Source organism: Platichthys flesus, chromosome 22 (assembly GCF_949316205.1).
Source record: "Platichthys flesus chromosome 22, fPlaFle2.1, whole genome shotgun sequence".
Lineage (NCBI taxonomy): Eukaryota > Metazoa > Chordata > Actinopteri > Pleuronectiformes > Pleuronectidae > Platichthys > Platichthys flesus.
This window is the reverse complement of record NC_084966.1, coordinates 8,849,489-8,870,883: the sequence shown is the minus strand read 5'-3', so window position 1 is coordinate 8,870,883 and position 21,395 is coordinate 8,849,489. Positions and strand designations below refer to the sequence as shown.

The 21,395-nt window shown below is 39.9% G+C and overlaps 1 protein-coding gene across 1 annotated transcript in view; it reads left to right on the top strand.

The window, feature by feature from the left end:
* The first annotated feature begins 1,243 nt into the window (after nt 1-1,243).
* Nucleotides 1,244-21,395, top strand: part of pudp (pseudouridine 5'-phosphatase) — a 31,846-nt gene continuing 11,694 nt past the window's right edge. The window contains exons 1-3 of the mRNA XM_062381055.1: nt 1,244-1,329; nt 2,141-2,359; nt 4,161-4,390. Coding sequence (XP_062237039.1) covers nt 1,260-1,329; nt 2,141-2,359; nt 4,161-4,390 — 519 coding nt within the window. The 5' untranslated portion in view covers nt 1,244-1,259. The remainder of the gene's footprint in view (nt 1,330-2,140; nt 2,360-4,160; nt 4,391-21,395) is intronic.

The window sequence follows — 21,395 nt, the reverse complement described above, 5'->3', positions numbered from 1 at the left end:
CAACTGGCTGTGATTATAGTCAATCTTCTGTCATACAGATGCACCACAGTTCAGGTGCACTTACCCTGGTTGTCAATAATTTGCATTACTGATCTGTAAACTAACCTAAATTCCTCACATATCTACCAGACAATCATTTATAATGCATCATATAAAGGACAGGAAATTGTGTGTCTGTGTGTGTGTGTGGTAAGAAGAGAGAGACGGCTGGCTGTTAGAGTGGTCAGGTGTGTGGGTGTTATTCTTCCTTGTAAATTGTTAGCCTCAGTGGATGTGGATGCCTATGGTTCCACACAACGGGAAAACAAGCAGAGCCTCATGGGTTTGCAGACAGCATTAAAATTTAACCTTGACCCTGCACATCACCACAGTCTGTTCTCTTTCGATTTATAATAACACCAAGAAGTAGTTCCACGATTATTTTTCCTCAGCCTCTTTTGGTTGGATCATCTTTAACTCTGAAGAGAGGCGGTGGTCTAGTGGCAGAAACTTGGACTATGGGCAGAGAAGGTCTCTGGTTCATCTCTGATTCGACTTCACGGAGAGACAACAAAAAGACGAACCTGGATTGATCAGTCCAAAAATCCAAGAGTCTCCCTACCCTGTCTAGTGCCCCTGAGCAAGGCACCTTACTCCCCCAACATCTGCTCCCCGAGCGCCGTACATGGTCGCTCACTGCTCTGTGTGTCCTGCACCAGATGGGTCAAAAGCAGAGGTTAAATTTCCCTACCTGCATAAGTGTGCCTTTGCATGTCTGTGCATGTGTTTGGGACTAATAACTGCATCTTTAAAAAAAATATTCTGTTTATCTTATTTCTGTTTTTAAAGTTTTTATTTGAATGTTTCTTGCAGAATTGTTTGTTGCAAAACAACACTAAATGTGTGAGTAGATTAGTCAAATAGATTTAAAAGTTTGTTAAATTGCTATTCATTTAATAACCAGGACTCCTGTGATTGTTGAGAAGTTTGACAATATGTGCCATAATAACCTTTCAGGATGGACATCATTACCCAGCAGCCATTGCACATTGCCGACTAAAAACTATCCCTGCGTTCTGATGCTGCTTCTCAAACCAACGCGTTCCCACTGATAGTGTATTCTGTTTCAACCGAATTTACAAAGAATGCTTAATAATGTTAAAAATGTTATTCACGGTGCACTACTTTCAATTTGTAAAACATGTCCCTCGTCTCTGTGTTAGTTGTTGTTCGTCCCCTTCGCGTCATAGTAAAGGCGGAAGAAAACCGGCGCTCTAAAAATGTCTGTGTCCAGCAGCTGCTACAAACCTGTCAGCCATGTCCTCTTCGACATGGACGGATTATTATTAGGTGTTTACACGGTTTTTGTGTATGTGTGTGTGTGTGTGTGTGTGCGTGTTTCATATCTTGTGAAGCTGTCTCACACCAGGTTGCATTAGCGCCAAAACTGTGGCGAAACTACTCATTCGCCAAACTTCGAATCCTCTCATCCGTCAGTTCATAGACAAATACAGAAGTTCAAGACTCCTCCGCACATATCCACACGAGCGGACCACTCCGAACATTCTAGTGTTGAGCGTTTGAAACATTGTTTGCTGCTTGTTAATTCGGCTTCCTTTTAAAACATCAGCTTGTGCTTAATTTCTCTGGATATACACAAAAGTCCACGGTGGTTTAGCCTGGATTTTACAGTGAATCAAGTTACCCCTAGCGTTTCCACTGTGATGGCAAGACGTTTAAACTTACCTTTTAGATAAGGTAATAACTTGTTTTTTATAAATCATGTGTATGCCGAATTAAAGATTATAATCTATTGAACCGTTTAAATGGGTCGGGGCATGCTTGGTGATCATATATGTACCCTTTAAGTCTGGCAGCTTCAAAATACCTTATTTCTTAAATGATGTCAGGTATAACGGGGGACCTCTTGCTTACCATTTTAGGCATATTTAACATTTATAACGAAAAAAAAACACAAAGTGAAGTGCATTGGATTTTAGTTGCAGTTTGAGGTCACAGACAAGAGTGAGTCCCTGTCCCCTTTGCAGGCGAACACATTTTGTTGCTGTGCACCAAAGGTTCCATTCACTTTTAATCCTGAATGTCATTCCTTTGACCAGCTCTTCATTCTCCTTGTGTGTTTTTTTTCTCCTTGTTTCAGACACGGAGCGGCTCTACACCGTGTCCTTCCAGGAGATATGTGACCGCTTTGGAAAGCAGTACACGTGGGCCCTGAAGTCCACGGTGATGGGTAAAAAGGCTCTGGATGCCGCCCAGATGATCCGGGACGCTCTGGATCTCCCCATGACAGCCGGGGAGCTCCTCGCCGAGAGCAGACAAATACAAGAGAGAATATTTCCCTCCGCCGAGCTCATGCCAGGTAATTTGGCTCACAACTCATTGATGAATTGACAACCTAATGATTACACAGTTTAAGGTCATAAGTCAGTTGATTCTCAAAACCTGTGGTCTCTGTCTACACGAAAATCTAGAATTACTCCTGGAAAAAAAAAATATTTATAATAATTGAGTCTATTTGCATTGCATAATGACGGCAATTCAGCACGTAGCAGTGATGTCATGTCCCTATTGAATTATAATGGAGAGCATTTCATTGATGTCAGTTATGCTATTGAACAAAGCCAAGAGAATGCTGATTGTCAGGGTCGACTCAACAGAACCATTATGCAGATAATCATTTTTCTACTCCTTTCTAAAAGGCATGGGGACCTTCGTTCACACCCTCCCTCCAAGCTGAGCAAATTTTTCACCGGGAGCCTCACATGCACTGCATGCTGGTACATTTAGAGTTTGTTTTCTTAGTTAGGGTATTAGATTTCTTTGTTGATAGCTAAAATAGGCCGTTTTAGTTTTAGTGGGTTACTTTCAGTACATTGTATCTGCAGATCTTCATATCATGTTAATCGTTATTCTTCCACCGGCAAGATTTAATCTGTCAAACCCTACATGTTTTTTTTTTTCTCTCACCTTCCTGCTCACATCCAGGCCATGTTAATTGATAAGCTAAATTGGGAAGCAGATCATATCACCGCCACAACACCAGACATATATATCAGATGTGATAAAACCAGATTGCACCTTAATAATATTCAGCTAAGCTTAGGGTTATTTCCACCTCCTCATTGCTGAATAGGAGAGTATTCCCATACTAATTGCTTCTGCCAAGGCGGCCCACCTCCACTTTAAAAGAGTGTGGGTCTTATATCTTGGACCGTCCCTCCTGCTGGAGCTAATGTTAATGATATGGCTGTGTTCAAATCCATCACCTTCCATTGAGAAAAAGATTCAATAAAAAGAGTAATTTTACTTTGACGGCTTCCTTAATCGCTTATTTGATTTGAGTTACTTTGACATAAGTAAGGGCTCTGATGTCTTCTTCCACCACTGAACACAATGACTCTAACAAAAGAACCGTTAGTGGGACACCAGCAACTAAATTGACTGGTTTTGGCAATGGAGGCTGGTGGCTTTATACACCGCAGCTTTTTCTAGTAAGGAATCTTACTCTTAGACAGAAAGGCCTGCCTCTGTGACATTTCCCTGTAATACTTTATGATGATATACTTTCAAAGCCGTATTGCTTTATTATTCACAATACAACCAGGCCTCTAAGAGCCCTAATAAACTTAACATAGCCACACACATATAGGCCACTGTGGGCAATTGTAGATAATCCCGGCTAGGTTATTTTTTTTTTTTACTTCCTGCTTCTTTTCAGCTGTTGTATCTTCACATGCTAAAATACTGATTCCCTATTTCGATCGATTTACCTTCAACTGATCCTAATCTGAACAAAGTAGAACATATTTCTTGGCTGCCTTTGCAATGTCTGGCAGCAGCATTGTTTACAGGGTGCACAGGGATGTATTCAGTGTCTGCATGTTCTCTTTACCTAAGAGGTTAAAGGTGCGTGTTCCTCGAGGGAGTTTTTATTACAGGTTTTTATAGACTCTCATCCTTGAAACTGTAGATTAAAAAAACTCCCAAAACTCTGCTCTGCTCTCCAGGCGGCATAGAAATTAAAAAGAAGAATAACATGTTGTCTGGGAGGGAGCTTCACATCAAAGGGGATTTTTTAACTGAAAACATTGGCCTTGTAGAGCTGCTATTCAGTATCGTTCTAACCGTAAGCCTCGCTCTGAAACATGTTTCATAACCAGGTGTGGAGAAACTCACGCACCATCTCCAGAAGCATTCAATCCCCATTGCAGTGGCAACCAGCTCAGCCGATGTGACGTTCCAGTTGAAGACGAGCCAACACAAAGTCTTTTTCAGTCTTTTTGACCACATTGTTGTGGGTGATGATCCCGAGGTGAAGAACAGCAAACCTCAGCCGGACTCCTTCCTGGTCTGTGCCGGCAGATTCAACCCTCCAGCTCCCCCAGAGAAGGTAAATACCACCGATTTACCGATGGACCGCATTTTCAATTCATGTGTGATCATTTAAATAAGTTCTCTCTGCGGTCAATCCACATTGTGCGTTGTTTTTGAAGTGATATTCAAATGATGTACAAATGCATTTGGCGTCAATGGAGTAAGTGGCTGAGAGTAGATGTAGATTTCACACTTTCATACAGCATGAAGCATCACAGACCATCCGGGTCCATTTCAAAGTTCATTCCAATGATGTGGTGCCAAAGTTGTACAACTATTAGAGGGCCATTGTCACTATTCAGGATCTATTAAATGAGTTGTTGAAAGCCACTGCAACAGCTTAAATGTTATAAATTGGTAACTCTTAAACCATAAATCGGCAAATGGTGGATGGTTTGACGTGAAAAATGCAGCTGTGAAACAAATCACCCTGTATGTTATCTATTCTAAAATGTTAACCAATGTTTGGAAGCATGGACACATCGCAAAGATTTTGAATATTCTATTAATAACTGATTTAAAAAAAAGTTGTAGTTTATTACCCAATTTAAAATGTAACAGAATATGATTTAAGTGTTTATTAATCAACTCTTATAATGGCAGAGGGATCCCTCACATGTGGCTCTCTCTGAGGTTTCTAGATGTTTTTTCCCCTGTTAATAGATTTTGGGGGGTAGTTATCCCTTGCTCTTGTTCAGTCCTAATAGACAAATTATGATTTGTTGATATGCGCTATACAAATCCAATTTGATTGTTTTGATTGATTGAATTAGCAGCATCTCCTGCTCTGTGGCTACCTATCTTTCCGAGCAAGAACGTCACACAAACATATATGGTGCCGTCTGGACATAAGCAGCGACCGATGGCAGAGGAGTGAGGTTGTTAAGCTGAGGCACAGGCTCATTAAAGAACGATTTTGCCCAATTTTCTTTAAGTACCTTTAAAATGTCAGTAGATGTGCTCTTTATTTTATGGTATTTATGCATTTGCAAATGCCACTGCCTTTTTAAAACAGAACTGTCTAATGCACTGCAAACACAGCTTGATCACTGAACTACAAGCTGTCAGTCATCTTCACCAGCCACGCCGCCTAAATAACAATTCACACACACACAACTACAATAACGTCACTGCTCACCAACTATTGTCACTTTTTCTCTCCTCCCGCTTTTGGCTGCAGAATTCAGTCTGGTTTTACGATGGCAATAACGATCCCCACTGTATACCCTTGCATTAATTCACCAGTTGTGTTTCTGAAATGAAACTGAGATAAATGAAACACACAGTGAAGACTGAGAATAATCTGTTAAAATCCAATAAATACTGAAGATTCACACTTTATAGCTCATTTTTTAAATCAAAGTATAGCCCAAAAAATGGCTGGTCAGTAATACAACACATTGAAAACCTTCCTACGGCTGCCCCTGTCAAATTTTTGTGATTGCTGTTTGACTTCCATTAATGCGACTCAACATTTTCTGCAGATATGTTTCAAATTGAAGTGTACCAGAAATGAGGAAAGTACTTTGTCCTAGATTAAATCACTGGAAGCTTTCAAAAAATGCTTTTGTTTACTATTTCTCAAATGGAAAACAAAGGATTGTTGTTTAGATCATTTCCTATACTTTCATTTTACGATAATTTATTTTGTAATATATAACGGCATTCCAGTTTTATCGACCAATCAAACAACTTTACAGTACAAGTTGCACTTACTCACTCACACTCATTTTTATACAGCACGTTTTCTATCAAACACCCTTCCTACACAGTTGGCACGGCCATCAGTGACGATCTGGGGTTCAGCATTTTGCCAAAGGACACTTTGGAATGCAGAGCGGAGGAGCGGGGGATCAAACCACCAACCTTATGGTCGGTGGACGACCCTCTCAACCTCCTGAGGCACAAACCACCTCAGAAATGAACATGCATTTAGAGTATGAAGGACAAAGTGTTGTTATCTCTGGAGAGATGCAATTATGGTTGAGCTGCTCTGTAGGATTGAATTAGACTTTATGGATGGGCCTTTTTACAGCGCTCGTTGTTTTATTTTTGAACTTGTTTTTGTCATTTATGTATTTGCCGAGGTTTTCGTGCAGCAGCAACCTGCAGCCTGTATTTATGTCAGGTCATGGGTTGGGATTTGATTCACAGACCGTTCCAGTCTTGACCTTGCTGGAAAGCTGGAACTCTCTGGATCTCTGTCCAGGAGAGGGATTCTATCATAAAAGATTGAGACACTGGAAGTGTGTGGCTGATGTGTGTCTGATCTGTCGTGCAGCCTGGGCAATCTATGATGATTGAGAGAACTACAGCAGGTAAAGGAGGCGGAGGACCACCTGTCAGCAGTACGTCAGACACCATGTACAGTATGTCCTATATTCAGTTGGATTACACTGCCTGTGTGTCAGCCACTGGATTTTGACTCAAAGCTAATGTGTTCCATTTGCAGTTATAAGAGGCATAGCCTGACGTCAGACTGACACGCACGTCTACCCTAGCACTTTGATCAAAAGTGGTGAGCTTTCAGGGTTCATGGGCTGTTTAAGATATATTTTCAGACACTCAGGAAGCTTTTGGCAGTGTTGAGTCAGTCCAAAATAGCTGCCAAATATCTCACTAAAAGACACCAAAGAACAGCGTGCGGCCTGACCTACTTTGGAGAAAACACTCACACCGTAGAGCACATGTGAAAAATGGTAGTGTTCCGATAATTTGAACAAATCGTTCCTCAGTGCGTGACTTGCCAATTAGAGAACTGATCTACATGACTTCATTCTGTTTGAAACTCAGGGTGAATACATATATATTTTTCTTCTATGTAACTTTTTCCTTACCTTGTCGAGGATTTAGGGCATGAGATAGCATATTTTTCACATATTGTGAAGTCCTAATAGGTAAATTCTGATTTATGAATATGGGCTGTAGAAACAAAATCAGATTTGGCTTTAACAGCGTCACACAGAAGTCTGTTTTTTTTTTTAGATTACACAGACATTACAGCTAAAATATAAAAATAAAGACTATGTGTCGATGATAATAATGATAAGAGAGGACCTGTAACCATGATATGACAAAAAGTACACAGTGCTGCTGTTCTCGTAAACCTGCACGGGGGCACCAGTTTATTTGTAGCTCAACAAATGACTCGTTGTTTACCTTCATTAAAATCACCAAAGGGTTCAGATTCAAATGGCTAGTGCTGCGGTGGAGTCTCATCCATCATGTATGGACGGTAAACCTCAGGAACATGTCTCGCCTCCTCAGAGAGACTGATGAAATAAACGCTCAGTGGAAGATTGCATTGAGTTACAGGAGCGCGCGGAGCAGCAGGTAGCTTAGGGGTGATGTAAGGACTTGACTGAGAAGACGGTTCTTCCTTTTTTCGTGTGGGATCATTTCACCTCCACCAGTGCAACAGTTACGTTTAAATCTCCCCAGTGGTGGCAATAGGACTGTTTAGAGCCAAATGCCAATAAATTAGGTGGGATTCATTCAGTGGGAAGCGCTGGTGAGAGGCAGCTCATCATAGCCAGGAAACATCAGTCACCATGGATACAAACTGTTGCTCATTCACTTCTTATAACATGTGCTGTCTTGCCTGACATATAGTTAGCAGTTTCAGACAAAATGATGGTGTCTGTCTTGTAGATTGTCATCGAACGTTTGTGTTTAAATTTTGGCAACAATGGCAACAGAGCAGAATAGTGGTTTTCATTCTTCTATCTCCCTTTGTTGGGCTCTGTACACTAAATTATTATTTGCTGTGTTGTACATTGTATAAGCTTCCACAGTGCCCGTTCTAGCCCTTAAATCTTTCTTAAACAGTTATACATTATACTGTCACTATGTATTGTTTTTGCTGGAGCTTTTTGTAAACATTCGGTGCAGAGTAAGTTGGTAAACTAAGCGATTATCCTACTGAAGTATGTGTGTCTTGGTTATTATACAGGTTTGAATTATTTACTTAAAGGATCATTGTGTAGAATTTAGTGACATCTAGTGGTAACGACGTATGTTCTTGCTAAATACTCCTCATCTCCCCCTCCGCTTCCAAACATGAACGAGAAAATGTGGTACCTTCAGTTGTCAAAAAAAAACTCAAAAGCTGTTTATTCTGTCAAGTTTGGACTACTGTAAAAAAATATGGTGGCCTCTGTAGAGAAGACCTGCTCTGGATGTAAATATAAATGATTTAAATATCAAGGGCTCATTCTAGGGTAAAGAAACCCACAATTAGGAAAATGTATATGAGTACACACTAGTGAAAACATCACGGAAGACCCCTGAATGGCCGTGTGATATGGTCAAATAAAAGGATCAAGTGATTTGACGGCAACTTTTTGACATGCAGTTTGACCAAGCTGCTGTATTTTATGCGAAGACGAAATACATTTCTGGAATTAGTAGATCCATCATATAAACTCCTTTTCTCAAAAGTACATATTCAGCTGACAAAAATGCTTCCCTGCTTAAAACTAGCTTTTGATTTAAAAGTTTAGTTTCTCATCCGCCGGAATTGTGATATAACTCTAAGTTTCCACTGGGGGAACCCTGCCAAAGGTGGAGGTCCCTCTCTGTGCTTTTAATGCAGAGTGCCATGTAACAATAGCAAGTCTTAAACATAGGCAGAGATGTGACATACTGTATGAACAAGTGACAGTAATTACAACTGTGTAATGTGAAGGAAAAACCGTCACACCCCCAGACAAATTCTTACATTGTTTTTTTTATGATAGCCATAATTATAATCCCTAGTATTCAGGCTCCATTGTTTGCTGATGAACATAACCCTTAAATATTTTTAATCAACGGCTCAGTTTGTGTTGAGGATTCAGATTCATTTTGTTCTGTCTAAAAAAAAAAGTAATGTTTAGAAGTGAGGCCGTGGACTTCCCGTGTCCTTTTCTGAGCTTCGCCTTCAGCTATCACATCATCTGTATTCACTTTGGGTGAGGACAGCTTGGCACAGCAATTGAAATAGGAACATGCCCTCGGTCACATGAACCCTGTCAAAAGAAAGAGCTCTGCAACAACAGGTCTTCAATAAATCTGTTACAATAATGGTTGGTTGTGTCATTGTCTAGACTCTAGACCATTGACTAGATATTTTGTTTTATGGTGAGTGTTTATAAGTCTAACATTTGATCTAATTTGTAGTAACTATATGCTAGATTTAGCCTGATTACATGCTCATGCTTTTAATAACAGTAGAAAACATTTTACTGTTATATACCCTTTTATATATACAGTCTACATCACAGACCCATTCCTGCCAAGTGTATGGTAATATAGGTCGTGTATGGTAATTCATGGTGGCATTGCTGTTGTGCTGAAATCACCAGAGAGAGGATTTGAGTGTGTGGAAAGGAAATTCAAAGGACATTTTGATGATGTCCACGGTGTCATTATACCATATTTATGATTATCTTGGCCAGAATGATTCATAATGACAATATTATTACAATATCTATTCAAAGTTTTGTATTATAAATTATAATAGTGGTATTAATTGTTAATCCAGTCAATTGCATTTTTACTTTGTGTGTTTTATCATATTTCAGGCAAATAAATAAAGTTATTCCAATGTATGACTATGACTAATGATAGCTTTTGGTCTTGTGAAACAGATGATGATGATATTCAGAGAGATCATAAATTAACAGATATGATAATAATACATAAATATAAATTACAGTAAATAGTTGAATACAATTTATATTTAAGTTCATCGTCCCTGCTTTGATTTCACATCTTTTTCCTCCCACATACAACCAACACTTGTGATAATGAAACAGACACACACACACACACACATTCACCACTGGCTGCACCGTTAAAATGTTTTTTCCCGCAGATACAGCAACAGAGCGAAGAACATTTTAGAAAGAAAATATCGGTTTCTGGTTGCTTGCTTTTCGTTTCTTGGGGTTGTACATAAAAGAGTATCCAAACTCCAACTGAGAGGGACAGAGAGAGGGAAAGAGAGAGAGAGAGCTGCAAGACGTAAAACAGCTGTTTCTGTAAAACACCTCTGCCAATCTCGCAGAGAGAGAGAGAGAGATTTTTGCTTTCAAGTTATAGGTTATAATATAAATCACTTGTATTATAAGTAAAGATAAAGACAAATAGCGAGGATTACATATTGTAGTCAAAGTAAGTAGCTCCAGCCAAGGAGGTTGTGTTTGTCTGTGTTAGCAAACAGGATTACCTTCTTTTTTTATTCCCCATTTCTTTAAAATGACAAAATTGGGCGTTTCAAATTTCTATGTGTGGAGTGCACACAGAAATAATCTGAAAAAAGACACTGATACAGTGAATCTGCATCTATCCTGGAGATGGGTTTACCTGCTGCCAAGTAGGAGGGGCTGGAGTATCATGTTACCTGTAGTATGGATCCCTGCCAGCTAGCATCAGGGCAACAAGGAGCAAATGCATCTAGAGTGACTTGTCACCATGTCTCACTCTCATCCTCTGCTAGTGTCATTTATTTTTGATGGACGCTCATAAAAAATGAAGCACGTAGATGGCAGGACACATCTGATTTAATTACTTTAGTCGTCAAGGGGCTGTAAATACAACAAGACTTGTTGGACACAAATCTGTGTCTCTGACTGTGAAAGATGGTGTCGAATCGACTCCCCATTTACTACCCACACACTCTGCCACGATAAAAGAGATAGTCGGACCAAACACTGTAAATAATTACTGGTTTTATTACCAAATTTGGACCACTAGCCCAGTGCCCTCTCTAAACTGGCCTGTTTGCTTGGCCTGGGGTAATGCTTGTCTCTCCTTGTTTATTTCTAGATTTTCTAATCAATGTTTTCATAAAATTATAACATAATTTCAAATGATTTAATGGTTATCATTTTTTTATACGTCTCATGTCGACTATTTTAGAGGTCTGTCAAGCAATAGACCCAATACTGTGACCCAAGTTGACAACTTTTCAAAATAAAAGCTCTGAAATTCCACTCAGTTAAAAGCATTTCAGCAACAAAAACCAACATTGTGATTATACTTTGACGATAATTGTCCAGCAGGAAGTGATTCTGTGAATGTTGTTGCCATGCAGGTGATGAGTACCCGTCACATGTAACTCCTTCTTTGTCTGATATGGTGAATAAAAACTGTCAAGTTATCAAAAATGATCCGGCGGTCATTTTGACTGGAGGTGAGGTTTCACCCAGTTGCAAATCACCGCTGTGCCCGGCCCGCAGGGACTGCTACAGAGCGCTGGTCCTCAGTTTATTCAGTTTTTATTCATGTTGACATGTGGTGTGTCCAAATCACACCAAACTCGGCATTGCAATTCCTCCAGCGATTTGCAATAGACATGAAGAGTATCAAGACCATAAGCTAAGTGGTTGACGAGATATGTGTTCCACGGACAGAAAGACATTTGAGGAATTAGCAGGTCGATTAAACTGTTTTCATCTTGTTCCTTAGACAAAGTACTACTACTAATATACTTTATCTCAAGAGGGTCAAGCGAGAGGAGAGAGATAGACCAGGACCAATTGTGTACAAGCATGTTCATCAGCTCTTACTAGTTGTTATAATGAAAACAATAAGAGTTATAATTATGAACGTACAGATGTAATTAATGATAGCAACAACAGTTCATATGATAATAATAATAATAATAATAGTTGTTGTCTGAATCCTGCAGCTCTGGAGTCCGAGCCAGTTTTAAGAGTGAATGTAAGTGGCAAGAGTAAACTCCCCCCCAGACACACACTGTAATATCGAGTGTTCATCAATCAGCAGTCCTGCCAAACATGACGTGAAAACCCTTCACCTCGATAAAAAGTGACGGGGACCGTATATCACAATTTAACTCCAAAATACTGCATTTGTAATTGGCTCCTGGATCATATCATAACAAAGGGGGGCCGAGAAAAGAAGACATCATTCAACAAGGGAGCAACGGTGGGATTTTCTTTGTGTGCCATTTGGACATTTACAGCCTAATTTAACAGGGAGATTTGAGGCACCCGATAGATATATCCTCACTAACTCCTCTGCTCTCACTTTAAAGGATTCTTTCGCCGCAAATAGGTCCGCCTGTGGCACGGCACACCTGATTTTTTTAATCTGCAGCCAGCCACGGTGAGGGCTGGCATTTTTCTTGATGAGATATGAAACTGCGGCTCAGAGGGGGAATCGACAGAGTGTTCAGTGGAATAACGAATGATGATGCATCACTCCCTGGCTCCCGCTCCCTGACAGAGGAGTGGAGGAGTGGAGGAAGGGGGTGAGAGGCAGAGACGAGCCTCGGCGCGCGCGAGAGAGAGGGAAGGAGATCAGACTGGGAGGGGGAGGTAAACAGAAGAAACACTTGTATGGTAATAACGCACACGTACTCGCGCACACAATCTCCCTGCCTCATTCCGCTGATGAAAAACCCACTTTTGTTTGTTGTGAGTCACTAAGATGTGAGAAACCGGTGGAGAGGCAGATAGATGTCACACGTTCAGTCCACTCAGACAGACCCAGATTTTTGTAATCAAAGGATTCTTCCTGCACAGACTCCGTAACCAGCTTCTCTGTGTTTCTCAGTGCTACTGTATAAATGATGACTCACTGCTGGCTAGAAAACAAAGTTAAGGTCAGAAAAGGCACAAGTGAACTAAAAACACAGCACACCCTATTTCCAGTGGCTCTACTGTTTGTCCGTCTATGGGTTTAGTTGTGTTAGACGAGACGGGCTAATGGGCTAAACGTGTGACCAACACTTGAGCTGCCGGCTTCGTGATGGTCATGCCTCAAGAGACCCTCATGAACTGTGAAGCCCTTCATTAATTACTGTGGATCCTAGCAAGACTGCAGCACACCAGCTGTGTCTGACACACATGACACTGACATACATGAAGTTGAAAGCGGTTAGAGGAAACTAGGTAGTGGGCTTGCACTGAAAGCAAATGATGGTTATATTCATTTTGGATGAGTCTGTAAAAGACAGGGTCAATGACAGATATATTATTTGATGTGAGCAAAAGGAAAAAATGAATACATGTGCATCGCGGTGTGGTCAAGGTTAGTGAAATATCTGTAGCACACCAAACTCCACATCCTTTTGTGTGGGCCCTAAATACCAATTCCTAATATCTAGCATTCTGAACAAGGCGAATGGAAGGCTTATTGATTTTGTTTTTATCCCCAGACTTTTCCCGCTTTCATTTCCAACCAGAATTGTAAATCTATCTCTTACAATATTTACTCAAATGTGTGAGTACTTTGTCAACTACTGTGCACATGATCTATGGTCATTCCAGATTGAGCTCCAGAGACACTATGAAGAGATAAGAGAAACATTCAGACAAACAAGAATCCCTTATCTTCGTCTATTACAGGCTAATTGCAGTGTCATGCTCAAAAGGGCCTTCTCAGCTGCAGGGGACAGGGAGAACATCTGTGGAAAGACCTGAAGATGGCACTTCACGGACAGCTTCCCATCCAATGTGAGGAAGCAAGGAATGTGTAGAGGAATGAGATAAGCTGCAGTAATTATTTAGAGACTCAAATTTGTAAATGCTATATGCTTCTAAATTTGCCAACACTTTAAAGACATGTCCACTTGAACAGACTGATAGAGGAAAATGGTAGTTGTGTCGACATGCAGTTAAATCTCTCAATTCAAAGTGTGCAAAAAGTGAAGGATATTATTACTTTCTCAAAGCACTGTATGAACTAGCAGTGCCAGGTTCTTAAATGAATTGTAATCCAATCAGTGTTCTGCCTTTTTTCAGTCTTTCCCTCTCATACGGCAATATAACTACTGTATTTGCTGATGGTAGCCAGAGCTAGTTAGCTACCAGTGGCTCAGGGTTTAAGGTAAATTATACGTGCTCTACTTAGGAAATAGAGAATTGCAAATTCTCCCACTCAGATGTCATTGTTATCATTCAGTCTGCAAACAAAGTTTCACTGAATCAGAATGAATTGCATAGAGCAATTCCAATATGGTAATCTCTATCAGAAAGAAAGAGAAAGTCATTGCGTAAAAGAAGGCACAGATTTATATCTAATAGATTGTGTTGGTGGTCGTGATCTTGGTGGTAACTGAATCGTGGATTGTAATTTCAACTAGATTTTAATATAGAAAAATGCCTTCTCACATATAACACTATTACTGGCTGTACCTCTACCATTACAAATGTCATTATGGCTCCCAGTCATCTCTTGCAGACATTTTCTTTTGTACAAACATTGAATAACCTCTCCGTTTATGTTTGACGCTGTCTGTTCTCGTCAACGTTGTAAATAGTTATTTGTCAATGTGCTTTTTATTATTTCTATGGATTTATAGATTTTTCATTATTCTTGCTGAGGGTCAAGGGCAAAGAATGCCGCACCAATGAGACAAACTGTTATTTGTGAATATGGGTTATACAAATAGATTGTTATGGATTGATCGATAATACCTAAAAGTTTGCACGAATACAAAAGCACTGGCTCGTAAAAAGTCTGTATACACCTCTAATATTTGTGTGTGTGGGGGCAATATAGGAAAAGTGGAGAATATTGCAGTGTCTCCTACTCAGAATTATTTCTGTGAAAATGTTCCCTGCAGCCAAACAAATATATTACAGAGATGTGATTTAATGTGATACTCGGGAGGCCTGGGGCGGAGCAGAGAAAGCCCCACGTCCCTCACTGTGAACACCGCAGTCCACCGGCCCCACAGGTGAGTAATGTGGTGTCGACGCCGCTGTCTGAGCTGACCGAAAGTGAAAGAGAAAGCACTGCTCTCTTTTCCACGGAGAGCCGAGACATCTTTCATAACTCCAAAGTAACACCGCTGATGAGACAGGAGATTTTACCAAAGGTGTGCTCGGCAGCCTGAAAAAGATTAATGAAACATGAAAGTGAGCTGGTTCATGCTCACACTGATAGGGAGGGAGAGAGGCAGGGAGAACTAGTTCTTCCCCCTGTCATTAATCATACAGGGCATTACACCAGGGGAAGGCTTAATAATCCAGATATTCAAATCAGGTACAATTAAGACGCACTTCTCTATTAGAACATTAAATTAGCCCTGCCAAAGCTTACCATATTTACACCAGCCCATATATTTACAAATCTGAGAATCCCTAATTTAACAGATTTGCGTCGCTTATTTGTTTCTTTTAGGATTAGAGATTAGATTTGATCAGATCTGTATTATGGGCATTTTAAATTAAAACCATTTTTAACCAAGACATGTGAGATGTATGAACAATGCATAAGAGAGCTAGACAATGGGTCCTTGAGATCATGTTTTACAAGAACATTTCATTTTAGTGACAGCAGTTGGGATATAAGTGCACTTAAGCAACTGTGGTGCCGAGTACTGGTGTATGAAATGCTGGTAATGGAGCTGCCGAAGCATCCCTTACATCCACACCTAGGTAAATGGACCGCATTTATTATAGTGCTTTTCCCAATGAACACTCAAATCCCTTTGCACTTCAAGTCATATTCTTGTGCTGTTATAGGCTGTGCTTTTATATCCGACATGGTGTTTAAGGTTCAGTGTCGTTCCCATGGACAAGGCATGTGGACGGACACCAAACTCAAGGAAAAAATGGCAGAATGCCTCAAACAATAGCAGTGATTAAACCAAAATATCCGGGATGCGAACTGATGTCTTTCGCTTTTGGATTGAGCCCCTGCAGAGTGGCGATAATGGAATTGAACTGCTTTTGCAAGGTCAAAGGTTGCCATGCTGAAATTCGTTCAAGTTTGTGATTTTGAATTCATCCCTTAATGGGTTGATATTTTTTATTTGCATTGAATATTGTTACATCTTATTGTTCTGGACAAATTCGAAAATGTACATCAGTAAATGTTTTTCACTTGAATAATTCGTAACATCAAGATCTGATATGTGATTTAAGTGTTCCCTTCATTTTTTGATCTAATGGAATGAGAAACATGTATTTTATTTCATTAAATTTGTTTCTCATTTCACCAAATCTACCTACTAAACAAGCTTATGGTACTTGCAAAACTAGATCCTTTAACATGCTTCTTGTCGGTTGTAAGTGTCAGAAGATTAAACAACATTTCATTCCAGACACTATTCAGCGAACCCCAAAAGGGATTGTTGTCCGCTAAAGGGGGACAGAAACTCACTACACAATTATTCATCTATGATATTATGACTTTCTAAATTAAGTTTTTTAATATTCATTTCATTGTCACAACAGTTGTATCACTAGCCCATTTCAAAGCAAACAGTATTGGTGCAGGAACAGTACATTAAAGAAAGCCTGCACTGAGAAATGAGAAAGAAAGAATGGGATCTAACACAGGTCGGATAAGGTCTGCGAATTCCCTGTTGAAAACAGGAGCTTTGGATGTGAAGATAATGATGCTGCAACAACACGGCAACTATAATTCAGGGCCTGCCCCACCCCCGTGCTTTTATTGGCTTTCATCCCTCAGAAATCATCGGGGCTTTACAAGGATACAGATTCCAAAGTAAAGGTGCTCCGATCCAAAATGAGGCGAAAAACAGTGTTTCCAAGCTGCAGCCAACAGAATCCTTAGTTTATCATTTTAGCCATCTCATTTGTCTCCAGTCTGGTGCTTGAATGTGCGACATGGCCAGGGTCACTCGCGGAACAGCCAGCATCTGTTGTAATGGAGCGGCTTTGGGGATGATGCAAGGTATCTTAAAAGGTTTCCATGGAACACAGAAACAGTCCTGAGAGGGTTTAAACACAGCAAAGGCTGAAAGGTTCCATTTGGTTAGCCTTTGGAATAAACTCTGACAAACTATTACGGGTTGCAGAATGGTTTAAAATACAGTGATGGCCAAGTTGATTTAAAACCTCTTAGCCCACACTCTGCAGCCGTCTGTATTCCTCTTATCTACTCAACTGTATACGTTGCTCGACTTGCATCCGGATACGCTGGCCAGTCCCTTCTCCCTGTTTGTATTTTTCCTGGCTGGATACTTTATCGCCGCAGACTTCAGATGTGTGGGTTAAGCCTGCTTCAGGGTCCTCCTTGGATCACAGGCAAAGCAAAGGGAGGCAGGCTGGCTGGGAGATTTGCAGACACTCATTTTGGCTCAATGGTGATTTTTTTTTTTTTTGATTAGGTCCTTGGGCTGTCTTCTGGCTTTTCCTTTGAGGCAATTGCAATCTCTTTACAAACAGCACAGTGTTAAGTTATCTCCTAATGAAAACGTGCTCAGTAATCGCTGCCTCTGTTGTGATTACTTTGTGTCAGTCAGTAAACATGTCCGGCTGTGTTTCCCTCTCCCCCGATTTCACAAAGAACCCTTTCAGCAGAGAGTTCGAGCAATCACCCCGAAACAAGGGGCGGCTTTAATAATTGATTTGATTCATTTGCACTTCAGAAGTCAATAAAGTATGATCTTAACACTAATTTCCATAACTGGGCAGTAATATGATTTGAAGAAATGCAATGGGAATAGCTTGATTTCATGCATGAAGAAATTGTTTTCATCCATGTCCAAATACAAAAGACCATGATAATTATTTTCTAAACTCAGTATGCAAAAAGTAGAAATGACAGCGAATTGAAATGCCAACGAAAATTGCTTTTACACGTCTTCCTTTTTACTGTTTGGAAAATCTGCATTTTACCCTTTTTTGGAATATAAACACTTTAAACTATATAGTTCAGAGCAATCCTAAAAGATCCAAAAACATTTTGGGGAAAACATTTAGGGTGTCCTGATTTAAACTTTTCAGGCTCTTGTAAAAAGGTTTGGAGTGTTTGTATTTGTGCAAACAAAACCATTATAGATAAGGCGTTCTTAATCAAATTATGGATTGAACATGTAGCCTCCCAGTTAAACCTCACTAAGTAAGTTTGTTGAATTATTTCTTTCATACACATTTCTTTAAAAATGATTAGGTGTATTTGTGATCGTAGGTTAGACTAGCTCATCCCCCATCTTCCAGTCTACATTCTGAGTCCAGTGTTGCACTTAACAGACAGACATGAGACTGGTTCTGATCCTTTAAATGAGCCAAATATTTTTCTTAAAATAATATATTATTATAATTATATTATAATATATTTTGTATGAGGCAAAACACTTCCTTGTTATAGCAGCATACTGTAGGCCTGAACTATCTATTGAATGTTTGACTTTTATAATTCTACATCTCCCCAAGTAAGGGGTTACTACATAAACCATATTTGTCTGTTGCGCATACCTCATGTTTCATTCCTATCGTTGTGTTTTTTACAAGCATGATTGATTTAGTTTTTTAGCATCTTTTTTTCTTGAATCCTGATTCCTGAACACATTTTGTTCCCTGCCAACTTTTTTTTTTTTACGTTGAATGCATCTTTGAGCAGTTTAAATAAATCGTCAATATGTAAATACTATTGGCAGAGTTGCATAACAGACTTTCAGCTTTTTATGCCCTGCATAAATGTTGATGTACCATCTATCTGTTTAGTTGCCAATTGCATTCATTAGAATTTGGCCTTAGGTAGGCAAAGGCCTTGAACCATGTACTTGTTCTGTGACCTCTTGACATATGATGCTTGCACTAACACATACACTTTCGCTTCCTTAGTTCTTATCCTCCACTGTAAAGGTCCATCTATCATCAACACTGGTTTCATTTCGGCTCTCCACAACAGAGATGATGAAATGTTACACATCCCTTGCTCAAGCCGCCTTAGGCTCCCGGATCATTTGGAAGAAGCGGAGGGCGATCTGTCACTGTCGCTTATGCACTCGCCACTGCACGTAGGACAGAAACACATGCATGACTCACAAACACACAGCTTTATTGGCGTGTGTTCACATGCTATTTTTGACATTCACATATTTTATTCCAACTTTTGTCGTCCTGCTTTCTTTCTGTTGGGAGCCAAAGCTGCAAGAGCTCTGAGTAAAGCACAGGATTGTTTTACCCACAGGGAGCAAGTCAATCCTAACATACTAAGAAGGGTGAAATGTTCTGCATAACAATAACATGATAGTACTGCCACAGGTGTACATTATATCCTGTTGCATTGCAGTACAAATAGAACCGTGTGAAAATACTCTCGTCTTTAATGGGTCTTTATTGTTCACCAAACTCCAGACATTTTACTGTTTACTATTTTTGAAGACCGGGGCCGTAAGAAACTCAACACAGTAGCATAGAAACTTTACAGTCACTAGCGTTTTGGCTCTAACCATACTTTTGTAAATTGCTCATTCATACTTGCCAACAAGCCTGATCACCTGCAAGAGGAAGACGAGTACAAATATTCAGGAACAATCATAGATGTTAAATGATTACAGAATTCCAACACAGATGGCATCTGTAAGAAAGTTCACAGTGGCAGCAATTTTGACCAGAACTGTGCAAACTTTTTCATGCCACTTCATATTGTTGCTGGGTTATATTATTATATAGAAATGAGCAGCAGATGGACTTGTTTATAATGTGTAACAAGGCATCCTATGTCATTAAGGGACCATATGTTTGATAGAAAAATGTTTTTCTTCAAAGCAACCGTTAATATCAGAAAGGGAACAGAAGTAAAACAGAAGTAAAAGAGACAATATTCCCTCCTGTTGTATTTTGTGTTTGTGTTACAACTCAAGGCACATCGAAAGAAACAAATTCATACAAAGGTAGAGGTTAAAATACATTGACAATATACAGGTTTTCCTTCTTAATGCCGATTCATCCTTCTGCATTGAATCTCCGGTGTAGCCTACGAGTAGAAGTGAATCCTACACAGAACCCCCACGCCGTACCCTGACATGCCCACTAGTGTTTCGCAGGTGTAATTACAGAGCGACACACACACACACACACCGCTACGCACAACTATGAATGCTCACAACAGGCCCTGTGCATACGTACAGAGTAGCCTCTACGCAGAACCATGAATCTGCCTTTAAACCATTGCTGACAGAATGCATCAGCTGTGAGTGATGACTCTTTTACATAGATCAGTTTTCATGATCTGAATATCCAAGTAAAACTCATGCAAACCACCTCAATTATGTATGCACCAAATGATTCTCCTGATTTCTCCCAGTTGACCTGAACTGGTTTTAAACATCTCTAATGAGCTGGGCTCAATTAAAAAGCCACGGATGTGTACAAATTGTGAATATCTTTCAAAACACCATTGAACATGTGTTAATTCCCAAAAGCAGGAGACGTCAGTAGTGTTAACTATACAGCACATATTTGAATTGTGTCTGTGGTGGACACGATAGCATGTTCAATCTATGTTATCAATCAATGTTAAGTGGTCATGAAGACAGAGTGTCAGACATGTGGTTGATACATTGGCTTCACCTTAGTGCCACGTGCTGACAAAGCTGCTAAGCGAGTGAAGCGCGGCAGATCTGTCTGTTGATAGTGTAATTCAAAGGGAGGGATTCTATTTAAGACATTATTTTTCTCAGTGCTGTACCGATGAATCCACCAGGGACTTCTTGGTGGAGCAGTGCTCACAGCACTACACTTGCCAAGGCCATTATTAGAACAACATTGCAGAGATAAAGAATATTGACTATTCTGCAGTCACATTTCCCAGCTATTGCATGCAATAAGTAACTGGTTTGCTTAAATTAATAGATACATTTGATTTAAATGTAGGGTTATACACGTTAGAACTCGCAGTGTTTTCACACTAGGACCCTAAGTGTGATTTGTTTGGAAAGGTGTCAACTGTAGCAGCTTGTGTAGTAGTGTAGTAGTGAGCAGATCATGTTTCGCAAGTCCTATCTTATACTAGCATCAAGGAAAAAGGTTGCCACCTTCCTGTATTTGCTTTCTTCCTGACCAATAACTGGAGTGAATATTCTCATCTAGTTTGTGGGTGATGCATTTTCATTATATATCTTGAAAGAACGGAACCAAGAGGAAATCAATCGAGCTCGGAACAGAGCAAAGTAGCAATAGGAATGAAAATAGTAAGGAAGCCTCTTCTACTGGATTTTAATGAATGCGCTTTTTCACTCGTCAAAAGGATTTCGATTTTTAGGTACTTCGCCACCAATGTGTGTGTGTGTGCCTGGTACTGAA